The sequence below is a fragment of the Prionailurus bengalensis genome, chromosome B4 (genome assembly GCF_016509475.1).
Source record: "Prionailurus bengalensis isolate Pbe53 chromosome B4, Fcat_Pben_1.1_paternal_pri, whole genome shotgun sequence".
Lineage (NCBI taxonomy): Eukaryota > Metazoa > Chordata > Mammalia > Carnivora > Felidae > Prionailurus > Prionailurus bengalensis.
The window spans coordinates 43479278-43492898 of record NC_057358.1 but is presented as its reverse complement, the minus strand read 5'-3'; the positions used below and the strand labels follow the sequence as shown (position 1 = coordinate 43492898).

The 13621-nt window shown below is 40.6% G+C and overlaps 1 protein-coding gene across 2 annotated transcripts in view; it reads left to right on the top strand.

Annotated features, from left to right (window-relative positions):
• The first annotated feature begins 421 nt into the window (after window positions 1-421).
• Window positions 422-13621, top strand: part of LOC122472282 (pregnancy zone protein-like) — a 46905-nt gene continuing 33705 nt past the window's right edge. For both annotated transcript variants that reach the window (XM_043561684.1, XM_043561683.1), the window contains exons 1-10: window positions 422-571; window positions 2655-2838; window positions 3557-3710; window positions 3869-3921; window positions 4996-5016; window positions 5495-5663; window positions 6401-6485; window positions 8829-8952; window positions 11402-11516; window positions 13349-13458. In XM_043561684.1, coding sequence (XP_043417619.1) covers window positions 489-571; window positions 2655-2838; window positions 3557-3710; window positions 3869-3921; window positions 4996-5016; window positions 5495-5663; window positions 6401-6485; window positions 8829-8952; window positions 11402-11516; window positions 13349-13458 — 1098 coding nt within the window. In that variant the 5' untranslated portion in view covers window positions 422-488. The remainder of the gene's footprint in view (window positions 572-2654; window positions 2839-3556; window positions 3711-3868; window positions 3922-4995; window positions 5017-5494; window positions 5664-6400; window positions 6486-8828; window positions 8953-11401; window positions 11517-13348; window positions 13459-13621) is intronic.

Here is a 13621-nt window from a genome sequence, read left to right as displayed (position 1 = left end):
GTTCGAGCCCTGCATCAGACTCTGAGCTGTCAGCTCAGAGCCTGGAGCCTGCTTGAGATTCTGTGTCTCCCTCTCTCTCTGCCCCTCCCCTGCTTGCATTCTATCACTCTCTCAAGAATAAATAAACATTAAAAAACTTTTTTAAAAAAGAATATTAACTGTTTTCATCAAGTCATATAATTTATTTTGCTTCTTCTTCAAAATAGGTTAGGTACCGATTGATAATCAGAGACAGTGTAGCCTGAAAGCAATATTTTTCAAGGACAGAACATTTGAGAAAGTGGATAAAAGAATACTGATGGCCATAGAAATAATCTGGAATTGATTTTTTTATACTGGAAGTAGTTAATATGTTACAAAAATAAAGGGTTAGCAGTTTACTTTCACTGCCCACCAGGTAAAATAAAAACCAGTGATTCTAGGACAAGACCAGAGTTCAAGGAATCAAGGGGCTCAGATTCCTCTTATTTCCTATTTCTCTCCACACCATGAGGGGAAATCAGCTGCCCAGTCCAGTCTTGATTCTACTTTTTCTGCTTCTTCCCAGAGATGCCTTCACTGCTTCAAAACCGTAAGCAACAACATTTTCAGAAAATTCCGTTGTCCTTCTCTTTCCCATTGTTTTATCTGCTTCTTAATGTCTCTCTTATTTATCTTCTGATTTCCCGTGAATTTATCGGCTGTTGAAGGGGCTTAGAAGGGTCAATAAGTTGTTATTGCTCATGTGGAAAGAGGCATCCTCTAATTCTAGAAAACACAGAGACATGGGGCAGTCACGTTTACGAAACATTCACCGAATAAGAATACAGAATTATACAACATTTATTAAATAATAATCTAGAACTCCTGCCAAAAAGAAAAAAAAAAAAAAAGGATACATCCTTCATTGGCTCATGAAAAGGGCTGCAGTGCCCGTCCAGTGTGAAATAACTCAATCTCTGTATTTTCCCCTGGTCGAAGATCACGGAGATGAATAGATGACTTTCAGAGAAGCCAGGATTTTTGTGTCAGATCACTCAAATTCTTGAGCAAACCCGTAGGGGCTGGTGTCTAGATCTTGGGAATACACAGATTAACACAACGTGGACCCTGTCCTCAACACTTCACGGTATAGAGAATAGAAAAAGTGTGCAGGGAAAGGAATACAGTGCAAAACCAGAAGCTAGCCTTGCGGGATTCTGTGAGAACGCTCGCAGACAAAACCTACCTCCTCCTGGAAGCTGCGAGCCATATAAGGGAAGGGACGTCGCCTAAGTCTTCAGAGAGAAACTTGTTTGGAAAGAAGTCTTACGAAGCAAATAGGACTTATCCAGATAGACAAGGACACTTCAGGAAGAGAGAGAGAGGCGCGGGCAACCAGAACATCGCAAAGCGCAGCATGTGTGGTGGTAGTAAATGGTGGGCGAAGCAACTGGAAAGTGGTAGTTTCTTCTGGGTGTGCATGTTAATATATTTGGTGACTAGCCTCGCATGGCTCCATCGACTCCGCTTCCCTCATCACAGAGTGAAAGAAAGAAAAGAGCCAACATTGCTTCTGAAATAGTACTGAGAAGCAATGCCACTCCTCCTTATCCATTAAATATCATCTATTTAGTGTCCTAGAATAAAGAAATTCATATCGCCCACGTGAAACCCAAGACCACATGTAGACAGGTTCTTAAGGCTTTCGATGATAATTAATGGTTAATCACGTTTTGTTGTTGCTCAAACAAACATTGTTTTAGCTTCACGGGCATACAATTGACAAAATTATGAAATATTTTAAAAGTCCAACGTGATGGTTAAATTTACCTATATACTGGAAGGATTCCTCCCATTGGCTTAATTCACACATCCACCTCTTGAGTATTTATTTACTCTTCTTTTTTGTGTGTGTGAGAACAGTCTAATTCTCCTTCCAGCAGATTTCATTCATACAATGCAGAGTTATCAACTGTAGTCACTGTGTCACACATTATATCTTCAGACTTTATTCATCTTATTATAACTGAAAGTTTGTACCCTTTTACCAACTTCTCCCTATTTCCTTCAACAGCGCCCCCTACCCTGCCCCGCCCCTAGTAATCACACGACCATTGTCTGTTCTGTTTCTGTGAATTTGATTTTATTTAAAAGGGTCTATATAAGTGACAGCATGCAATATTATCTTTCTCTGGCATATCTCACATATATATATTTCTTTAGAGAGAGAGGGAGAGTGCACATGAATGGGGGAGAGGGGCAAAAGGAGAGAGAGAGAGGAAGAGAGAGAGAGAATCCCAAGCAGGCTCCACACTCAACACGGAGCCCAACACAAGGCTCAATCCCACCACCCTGGGATCACAACCAGAGTCGAAATCAAGAGTTGGATGCTCAACTGACTGAGCCACCCAGGCACCCCTGGCATATTTCACTTATAATGTCCTCAAAGCCCATCCATGTTGTTGCAAACAATGGGATTTCCTTTTTTAAGGGTGAATAATATCCCATTATACATCATCCCATTTTCTTGATCCATTTCTAAATTTCAAAGCACATGATTCATGGATTGCTTATCCATAGCTTAGGAATAGTTCTATGATTGGTGATTACAGAAAAGATTATCTAGAAAGCAGCCACAATCATGACATCTTTTTAACCTTTCCATGGTTGACCCAGAGCCCTCTTCTCCACAGGCAGTACCTGGTGCTGGTCCCATCTCAGCTGTACACTGGGGTTCCTGAGAAGGCCTGTGTCATGCTCAATCACCTGAATGAGACGATGACACTGAACATAACTCTGGACTATGGAATGCAGATCAGTACCCTCCTCACCGAGCTGGTGACAGAGAAGAACTACTTCTCCTGCAACCCCTTCATTGTCAGTAGGACTCTTTGGGATATGGAAGCTCGTTAGAGAAAGAGCGTATTAGCTGATGCCTTGTATTCTGACCCCCAGCAATCAAAAAGCATAATGAAGAAACACATGAGAAGTACAAAGTGAAAGTTTCTACTGAATACGCTTTCATAATATTTACAAACAGTCCTAGTGCAATATATGAAAAGTAATGGTAGTTATAGGAAAGGTTTCATTGGCTCCTACAATTTGGAGATGAATAAAGGCCATGCCGTTGCCCATTACAAACACTGAAATTCATAGATTTAAGTGACTTATTTAAGATCTCACACGTGGTTGATGGTTAATGTACTGTCCTTCTAACTTTGTGCTACATAAGGTATTAAATAGTTAATTAATCACACTGGCTTGCTACCAGTGATAATATGTAACGTTGACATTGACCATTGGACAATAACATTTGATAATTACTTCAACGCCATCATCCTGCTGTGGAAATTAGAGTTTGTCATTGCCTTCACTGTCATCACTATTTGAAGACTTAGTTGGTTTTATTTCGGTGACATTTTCCCTTTAAATCAACAAAGTGTTCCTGTCATGTTACAGAAGCATGAGAGTCTATAATTCTTGACTTATCCCTTACTAATTCTCTGGGACTAACCAGAGCAAGAACAAAGTCAGAAAGGCTGAGACATTCAGACATGGGTCCGGGCAGATTTGTCAGTGCTTTTCTGTTTTACAGATCCCAAAGCTGTTAACTTCCTCAGGGTTCATTACCGTGGAGGTGAAAGGGGCAACCCAGCAATTCATAAAGAAGAAAATCATACATGTAAGGAGAGCAGAGACCGTTGTCATTGCCCAAACAGACAAACCCGTCTACAAACCAGGACAAAAAGGTATAAGGAACCAAACTGGCAAGAGCAACTTTAAGGGGTGGGTGTGTGGCTACCTATTACTTTATTCTGCAGTCATGAAAACACAAGCATGCTGTTATCTGTGTTACTGCCTTGGATTCCCGCGGTAGGGTTTCACGGGGAAAATCTCTGTGTTTCAGTGAGATTCCGCATCGTCTCTGTGGATGTCAATTTTCACCCTGTGAATGAAACGGTAAGTCTCCTGACAGTGGATGAGTGTGGGGAAAACAAGCACAAACTTAAGGCCCATTCTTTTGAAAAACATGAGACCAATATGATCTCATAAGTGGTACCACTGCTGGAGAATGAGATCAGTTCATCAACCACATTATCAAAATACAATATTCCGTTGAAATTATCTTTTTAAAGAGCCCAGTCATTTTGGGGGCGCCCGGGGAGCTCAGTCTGTAAAGCGTTCAACTTCAGCTCAGATTATGATCTTGCAGTTCCTGAGTTCAAGCCCTGCCTCAGGCTCTCTGTTGTCAGCCCAGAGCCCACTTAGGATCCTCTGTCTCTCTCTCCGCCCCCCTAACCCCCCTCCCTTCCTCTTCCGCTCCCGTGTGTGCACACGCTCTCTCTCTCTCTCTCTCTGTCTCAAAAAATAAATAAACATTTAAAAAAATCTTTTTTAAATGTTTATTTATTTTTTGAGACAGAGAGAGAGAGAGAGAGAGAGAGAGAGAGAGAGCCTGAGTGGGGGATGAGCAGAGAGAAAGGGAGACGCAGAATCTGAAGCAGGTTCAAGGCTCCCAGCCATCAGCACAGAGCCTGACACGGGGCTCAAACCCACGAACTGTGAGATCACGACCTGAACCGAAGTCAGATGCTTAACCAACTGAGCCACCCAGGCGCCCCAAAAATAAATAAATATTTTTTTAACCCCAGTAACTTTTATTAAACAAAGGAAAGTAAGTGAACTTGATTTCTCTCTTAGAGAGATGGAGAATTTCTCAGAGATAAATTTCATCTGCAAAATAAACTCACTCTTTTGACCTTTTTACTTAAGTGTAGGTTTCCTCCATTGTACATTATTTCATAAAAGGAAAGTCATGACTTCTCAAGAGATATATACGAGAACTAAACATGTAAAACTAAACTAAACATGTAAAATGCATGTGAACCAAACTGGGGCACATTTCCTTGTTTGGATAAAAAATATATACAGACTCACTTCCCCTGATCCAGATAGGCTATCAATGCTGAGGTCATGGCTTTCTTTTTCTAACCTCCATGCCACACTCATACTATCTTTTTTTTTTCTTTACAGTTCTCCGTGGTTTATATTGAGGTAGGTAAGATCTTATGCATCTCCGTTGGGATGTGAACTTACTACAAGTTAGGTTCCACTGCCTCTCCCGCCTCCTCCGTCCCCTCTAGCACTCCACCAAAACTAAACACTGTTTTCCCTATCTATCTTAAATCCTCTGGAGACTGGGTAAGATGTAAATGAAAGAACAAAATCCCCTGAGATGATACAATTTAGCGACTTTTCCAGTATTTCTAACCAAAATGGGTACCCGTTGTATGTAATCTTTAACATCTCATAGCTAGTAACCTTGATGTCCTTTTCTGAGCATAGAATTCCTAGAAAACTTTGCTCACTACCTTTGATTTGTAGCAGTCAAAGTACCTTTGATTTGATTTGATGTAGTCAATTTGCCAACTGTCTTACTATCCGACTCCCAATGTGCCCTCCCTGGAAAGCTGCCCCTCTACTCAAAATACCTGTTTCAGTGGTTTCTATGAACTCTTGTTTTTACCTATAGAATCCCAAGAGGAATCGAATTTTCCAATGGCAAAATGTCAGACTGCAAGGGGGACTCATCCAGCTCTCCTTCCCACTCTCGGTGGAGCCCACCCTGGGTACCTATCATATTATGATGCAGAAGGAGTCAGGGGGAACACGACAGCACTCCTTTGAGGTGAAGGAATATGGTAAGAATTCGGCATGCGCTCGAGACATTTATGACATTAAGAGTATTTAAAGGACCTCTTGCAGGAACAGCTAATCTTACACAACTGTGAGAGAGGCCGGAAAAGTAAGGGTCCAGCAGGAGGAGCTAATGAGTCAGAGGAAATTACTAACCAGTTCTCCGGAAGCATGGGTGGGGACAAATAAGTTAGCACCCGCAAGGGTCCCTTCAGATGCCAAAGTGGACCCCCAAGGGCCACCGCCATAGAAGAATCTATGGAAGGCCGTACATATACATATCTCTTCATATCCACTGCTTCAGTATTTCTGTAGTCAAGCGTCTAGTGGTAGATCTTGGGCCTCTATCAGTCAGCAGGACTCGCAGCTGGGAGGAAATGGACACAGAGAAGGACAGAATTAGGACAAATTGGAATCAACTGGCTTCTCTGTACCTGTCACCACATCCAACCATGCGGATCTTTAGAGACTCAGGGTGCTTCTTTCCTTCCGTCTTTGAAATCTTAAACAAATTCAAAGGAGATGCTAGGAAAGGTAATCCCAGCTTAACCAAGTTAACGCAGGACAGACTACCCGTGGTCATAAACACATCACCCTCGTCAGTGGTGGCTCTGCTGCTCCTTATTTCCGTTGACATCATTTCATGTGATCTTACATTATAAGGTTCTGCAATAGAATCATTACTAATACTTGCGAGATATCCCGCCCACCTTCATGTCTTTCTCCCTTCTGTTGACAACAGTTTTGCCCAAATTTGAGGTCCAAGTGAAAATGCCCAAGGTTATCGGCTTTCTAGATGAAGAATTTGTGGTATCCGCCTGTGGCCTGTGAGTTACACTTTTTTTTTTCATTCCAATTCTATTTCCCGGCTCTATTTGCATTGGTAACTGGACTTGAAGGTGTTTTAATTCGAGAATGACTTTCTCCAACTAGGGAGCATGAGAGGCAGCATATGACATCCTACTAATAATAAAACTATTGCCTGACCCCTGAAAATGTGCAAGACCGTGTTTTAAGTGCCTTGCCCCTATTAACATTTATTCTCACACTAATCTTGTGAGATGGGGATAGTTATCCTTAGTTTGCAAATGAGGAAACTATAACACATAGAGGATAAAAAAAAAAAACTTGCTCAAGTTTCTACAGATAGTAAATGACAAACTGGAATTTAACCCAACAGTCTGGCTCCAGGGCGTGAACTCTTCACCCCTATCCTATATTGCTTCTGCAATTAAATACAAAAAAAAATCTAGTTTCATGAAACTTTCTACAACCAAAATTGAATGCAAGATGTCCAACTCAAGGTCATGCTCATGCTCATAAATTCTGTGTTATTCTGTGTCATACAATCCCCATTTTTTTTTATTGCTCCTGATTTCCTAAACTATGGGAAATTAGAAAAAAAATTAAGAACTTTTCTTAAGTAGATATATAGATATATAATGTATAGATATATAGATATATAGAGATGTATACATGTGTCACAGTTATTTCTTCCCTGGTTACCTTTTGGTGTAGTAAGACACTCTTCACGTGTACTGAAGAGACACTTTACCTCTTGGTTTTGAAAGCAGTGTGAGGATCATCATATCTTCATCTTTCTCGCCAGTTTTGATGCCGTAGATCTTTCCCTTAGAAGGGGGAGCACTTTCAGTCAGGTTTAAAGATTCCTCAAAGTGAGAGTTAGTAAATCATTTATTGCTTTATCAGCATTGCTAGAAAATGGGGTGGGGAGGACTATAAGAAGAGGAGACTTGGGGCCATTGAAGCCAACTGTCACCTACCCCACAGTTTTGGCTAAAGCAATAAGTCTCAAACTTAAGTGAGCAGCTGGATCTATTGAGGTGATTAGCTAAAATGTAGTTTCCTTGGCCACGCCTCTGGAGATTCCAATCATGAACCTAAGGAAAGACTGAGGACTCCGAATCACAATACCTATCTCAGGTAACTTCAGGGTAGATGGTCCATGAAGCATACGTTGAGAAAGAACAGACTAACCTGGCTTCACATCATATCTTCATTCAGCCTGCTCTGACACATACCACAGAATGGTTAGTTTATAAACAACAGAAATTTGTTGCTCACAGTTCTAGAGGTTGGGAACTCCAAGGTTAAAGTGCTGGCATGGTCACATTCTGGTGAAGGTTCTCTTTCTTGCTCATGGCTGGTTGCCTTCTTGCCATGTCCTCATATGGTGGAAGGGGCAAGCGATCTCTCTGGAGCCTCTTTTATAGAGGCACCAATCACATTCATGAGGGTTCCACCCTCATGATCTAAGCACCTCCCAAAGACCTCACGCCTAATGCCTTCATCCTTGGTGTTTAGGATTTTCACATACAAATTGGGGGGGTGCAAACATTCAGAGCATACCATAGCATATCCTTCCCTCAGATTTGGCAGAATCAGACTAAGTCATTATGATACTGTTCATTTATAACATTTCTGTTCGATAGCTAGTGCTTTTGAATATTTAAATTTCCAGTTAAGTTCTCATTTATCTTCTTAAAATATATACGAATTAGAGATGACTTAGAAATAAACCATCTAGAGACCCTTAAATTTTTGCCCCAAACAACTTAGGAGGCATTGTCAAAGGTGGAATTATAACTTAGATAATCCGATGGCAGAGAAAGAAGGAAATAAGACAGAGTAAAACCCCAACTGGAAAGGAGGAAAGATCTGAGAAAAACCACATTGTTAATTTTTCATTTGGCGGTGTTTCAAAAACATTCAGTAAGTATTTTCTCTTAGAGCTGTAGATGTATATCCACTTGGATAATTAAGACGGTTTCAGAACAAGTGCTTCTAAAGAACAAATGCTATAGGGGCGCCTGGGTGGCGCAGTCGGTTAAGCGTCCGACTTCAGCCAGGTCACGATCTCGCGGTCCGGGAGTTCGAGCCCCGCGTCGGGCTCTGGGCTGATGGCTCAGAGCCTGGAGCCTGTTTCCCATTCTGTGTCTCCCTCTCTCTCTGCCCCTCCCCCGTTCATGCTCTGTCTTTCTCTGTCCCCCCAAAAAAAAAAAGTTGAAAAAAAGAACAAATGCTATAGAAGGAATCACGACAGCTATAGATGAACAAGATGGATATATGAATGGATCAAATTATGTGAAAAAATACCTGAGTTATTTATATTAAACATATTCTCATCTATAACTGCTTGACTGTCACAGATACACATATGGAAAGCCGGTCTCTGGTCTGGTGACAATTAACGTATGCAGAAAATATTCACGATACCATTCCAACTGCCATGGAAGATATTCGCAACAGATCTGTGAAGAATTCAGTCAACAGGTATATGGAAACCACTCTGCCCAGGACACTAACAACAGATCTTGTTTTCTCAGGGATTATATAATGCAATAAGGAATATCATACAATAGAATACAGTATGGTATTGTGAAAACGGTATAACAAAGAGTAGTGTTTGAAATGGTCCCCTAGAGGGGCGCCTGGGTGGCGCAGTCGGTTAAGCGTCCCACTTCAGCCAGGTCACGATCTCGCGGTCCGTGAGTTCGAGCCCCGCGTCGGGCTCTGGGCTGACGGCTCAGAGCCTGGAGCCTGTTTCCGATTCTGTGTCTCCCTCTCTCTCTGCCCCTCGCCCGTTCATGCTCTGTCTCTCTCTGTCCCAAAAATACATAAATGTTGAAAAAAAAAAAAAGTTTAAAAAAAACCAAAAACTGAAATGGTCCCCTAGAAAAAAATATAGAATAAGGGAAACATTGTAAGATTGCCTGGCAACGTTAGGAGGTTTCTTGATAGTTGGGTTCATGAATTTATACTGGTATTTATGCGGCCACTTTTGTAATTCCTTCTGACAGCGATCAGCATGCCAGATATAAAGCCATAAAATAATGCGAAGGTATCCAAAGTTGGCTTTTATCAAAAAGATAGCAGAAAAAAAAAAAAATGTAGCCAATGTTAAGAATTTGGTCAGTGGGAGGAGGGAGCCCGGCTGGCTCAGTTGATAGAGCCTTCGATGCTTGAACTTGGGGGTTTGCATTCCAGCCCCATCTGGGGTGAAAAGCTTACTTAAAAAAAGAATTTGGTTTGTAGGAGAATCAAATGACATGCTATCGAATCGAAAGGGCATATGGAAGAATATGAAACCAGCATCCGGTTTAAGAGAAAGAGACCTACAGGGACAATGAAGCCCTCAATGACGTCAAAGAATGTAATAACATCAGAAAGTAGAATCTGTCGTATTAAAAAAGAAATGTATAGGGGCGCCTGGGTGGCTCAGTCGGTTAAGCGTCTGGCTTTGGTTCAGGTCATGATCTCACAGCTGGTGAGTTCAAGCCCCGCCTCGGGCTCTGTGCTGACAGGTCAAAGCCTGGAGCCTGCTTCGGATTCTGTGTCTCCCTCTCTCTCTGCCCCTCCCCAGCTCATGCTCTGCCTCTCTCTCCTTCAAAAATAAATAAGCATTAAAAAAAATTAAAGAAAAAAAAGAAATGTATAAATTACCAAGTTCAGAAAAAGAGTACACAAAAGCCCAGAGAGTGGCATTATCCATGATAATGAATGTCAAGACAAACATCAATAAGCGACATAAACATGAGAGGAATTTAGTTACAAAACCTTTAAAATATCAGGGATAAGTGATGAATTTTTATTTTCAAGTGAGTAAATTAAAATACGATTAAGTAAATTAGACGTAAATTAAGTATGATTACATTTTATTATGCAATGAATATTTTCATGGAAATAAATAAAAAAATGAAAACAAATCTTTCTTAAGGTATGGATCCCAATATTTAGTTGGGAAATCTATTATAATGATTCATATATTCAATGAATATATGTTTTGATTAGTGTCCTAGACATGGAGAAATATAGTGAAGAAAACATAATCCTCAGTCGAAGTTTAGATGAAGGTGGTCACAGAGGAGATGTTACATCTTTTTTTAATTAATGTTTTATTTATTTATTTTGAGAGAGAGAGAGAGAGAGCAAGCAAGGGAGAAGCAAACAGAGAGAGGGAGAGGGAGAATGCCAAGCAGGCTCCACGCTGTCAGCACAGAGCCTGATGTGGGGCTCGAACTCACAAACTGTGAGATCATGACCTGAGCTGAAACCAAGAGTCAGATGCTTAACCGACTGAGTCACCCAGGTGCCCCAGAGATATTATGTCTGAGCTGAGTTTAGAAGAGTAGTAACCGTTAGCCCGGATAAGAATGGGAGCAAGAACGTCATCGTCGGAGGAACAGCATATGCAGAGAGGCAGAATTACAAAATATGGCAGTGCATTTGGAAACCAGGAAGTTTAAATTTGTTTTTAATGTTTATTTATTTTGGGGACAGAGAGAGACAGAGCATGAATGGGGGAGGGGCAGAGAGAGAGGGAGACACAGAATCAGAAGCAGGCTCCAGGCTGCGAGCCATCAGCCCAGAGCCTGACGCGGGGCTCGAACTCACAGACCGCGAGTTCGTGACCTGGCTGAAGTCGGATGCTTAACCGACTGAGCCACCCAGGCGCCCCAAGGAAACCAGGAAGTTTAATTGGGCAGAAGCAGAATAGGCTTTCAGAAGAGGAGAGAGAAGCCAGAGGCAATGAGGAACTCGATTAATGAAGAAATATGATGTCTTCTTTGGCTTGGGAAGGGATAAGCACCTGAAAGATGTTCGGAACATTTGTAAAATTGCCTTTGGCAGGAAATGTTGAGCACAAAATTTTCGTAGATTGCTAACTGACTTTTGTGGCAGCAAATCAGAAGACCCAGGAATTCTCTTTCTTTCCTTTCAGGCAGACGATAAAGGCTGTTTCACACAACTCGTAAAGACGAAAATATTCCAGCTGAGACAAAAGGGGTATGACATGGCAATACAAGTGGAAGCCAAGGTCAAAGAGGAGGGAACAGGTTGGCATTGTTTTTAAATATTGATTAATTCATTAGGTTACTAGTTTATTAACCTTTTTTCAAGGTTATGTATGTATGTGTGTGCATGTGTGTGTCTATGTGTGTGTGTGTGTGTGTGTGTGTGTGTGTGCATATATTTACAACCATAATAACATTTTCACAAGAAATGTAAAAACTAGGAGCACCTGAGTAGTTCAGTGGGTTAAGCGTCAACTCTTGACTTCGGCTCAAGTCATGATCTCACGGTTGGTGAGTCGGTCGGGCTCTGCCCTGACAGTGTGGAGTCTGCTTAGGATTCTCTCTCTCCCCCTCTCTCTCTGCCCTACCCACCCTTTCACTCTGTCTCTCAAAATAGATGAACATTAAAAAAAAAAAAAAAAGAAATGTAAAACCTAAAGTCCAAATGAGCATGAAGAGAATTAATTCTAATAGAGAGGCAAAGTTTATAAAGTAGCATGTGGGCTGATTTGTACAGAATGGATAATATTTTGAAAGCTAGCAATGGACTGAGAAAAAAACATGATTCATGTAAAATAAATGTGTTTGGTCTCAGAAGGATCTGAAAATGTAGGTAGGGGCTAAGGTGTGTAAAAAGTAAATCATATGCCAAAAAGGTTAGACTTTATTATGAAAAGCCTTGGATATCTTCAGATATATTGGAGTAGAATGTTCTAAATAAATTGATCTTTTAAAAATATAATTCTAGCAGACATGAAGGGGACAGGCTAGATGAAACAATTTTAAGGTATCACAGTGTGATACAGCAGAGTATTCAAAATCGCTTCAAAGATTACAAATCTGGGGCCTGGAAAATTGAATTGCCATTAACCAAGATAAGGAGTAGATGTGAAAAAGTTATGGTAAGGAGAATGTGTCAAAGACAATTAATTATAATCTGGAACACCAAGGTAGAATATGATTCGTTCATCCTCAAAAATAATTTTAAAAGAAAACCAGAGAAAAATCAGGACCATAAATGCAGATCTGAAACAATTCCTATTGTATCTAGACCCTTGTAAAAGTAAATGCAATTGTTCTGAAAGAGAACTCACTTAGCTTTGCTAAATTGAGGCTAGAGGCAGACAAGGAGAGGCCCAAGGACAAAAATAACTACATTTAGGACACAGTATCAAATCAGTCAGAATAATAAAATTAGAAGTCCTAGGGATGGGGGGAAATAATAAAGTAGGGTTTCTTAGAAGACACTGGAATGGTTTCAGTGGTACCGATGTATGAAGTATTTCTGAGAACTCACTTGGATGAAGTCTGAGATGAAAATACTATAGTGGGAGAAAATAAGGGATTTTTTAGACTTTGATAGAACAGTGCTTTAGATGATGAAGAGAAAACACAGATTACACTTGAATAAATGGAAAGGCACCAAGTGTTGGCTATATCTTGGAAGGGCCATACAAGTGAAAGGAAGGGTCTTTCTGGGTAAGAGGTTTGTGATAGAAAATAAGCATATTTTAAACATGATTCCAATGTAAAGAATCATGTTGCATGCAGAAAGTCATGGGGAGAGGGCAGGGATCTGAGAGAGATAGAAACAAAAATGGCGCAAGATCACAGAAGAGGTGAGAAGAGCTTAAGAACGTAGAGCAAGTAAGATGTTTGCGAAACCAGAGGAATTGGGGAATGAGGTAAAATAATTTCTTATACGAAGGTGAAGCTAAGGTCATGTTGCTTATATTTTCTAAGTGTGAGGAATTCTAGAAAGGAGAAGATATAGAATAGAGATAGTAATTTGTTATGATGGAGTGAAGCTGGCTTGGAGGTGGGAGGTGCGTTGAATATATAGAAGAGTTCAACCTCGCTTATTTCTTTTTCAGAGTTGGAATTAACTGGGCATGCATCATGCGCAATCACAAGCACCTTAAGCAAATTGAAATTTACAAAAGTGGATACATTTTACAGACATGGGCTCCCTTTCTTTGGACAGGTAAAATATCTTTTCAATAGAATCATAATGTGGGGGATGTGGCCTTTAAGAAAATGAATTTTTGTACCCCAAAGTATAATTTGTTCTAAAAATAAATATTTATTTTGAGTGAGGAAAGAAATTATGGCAAATGACAAACTTAAAAGGCAAACACTATCACATG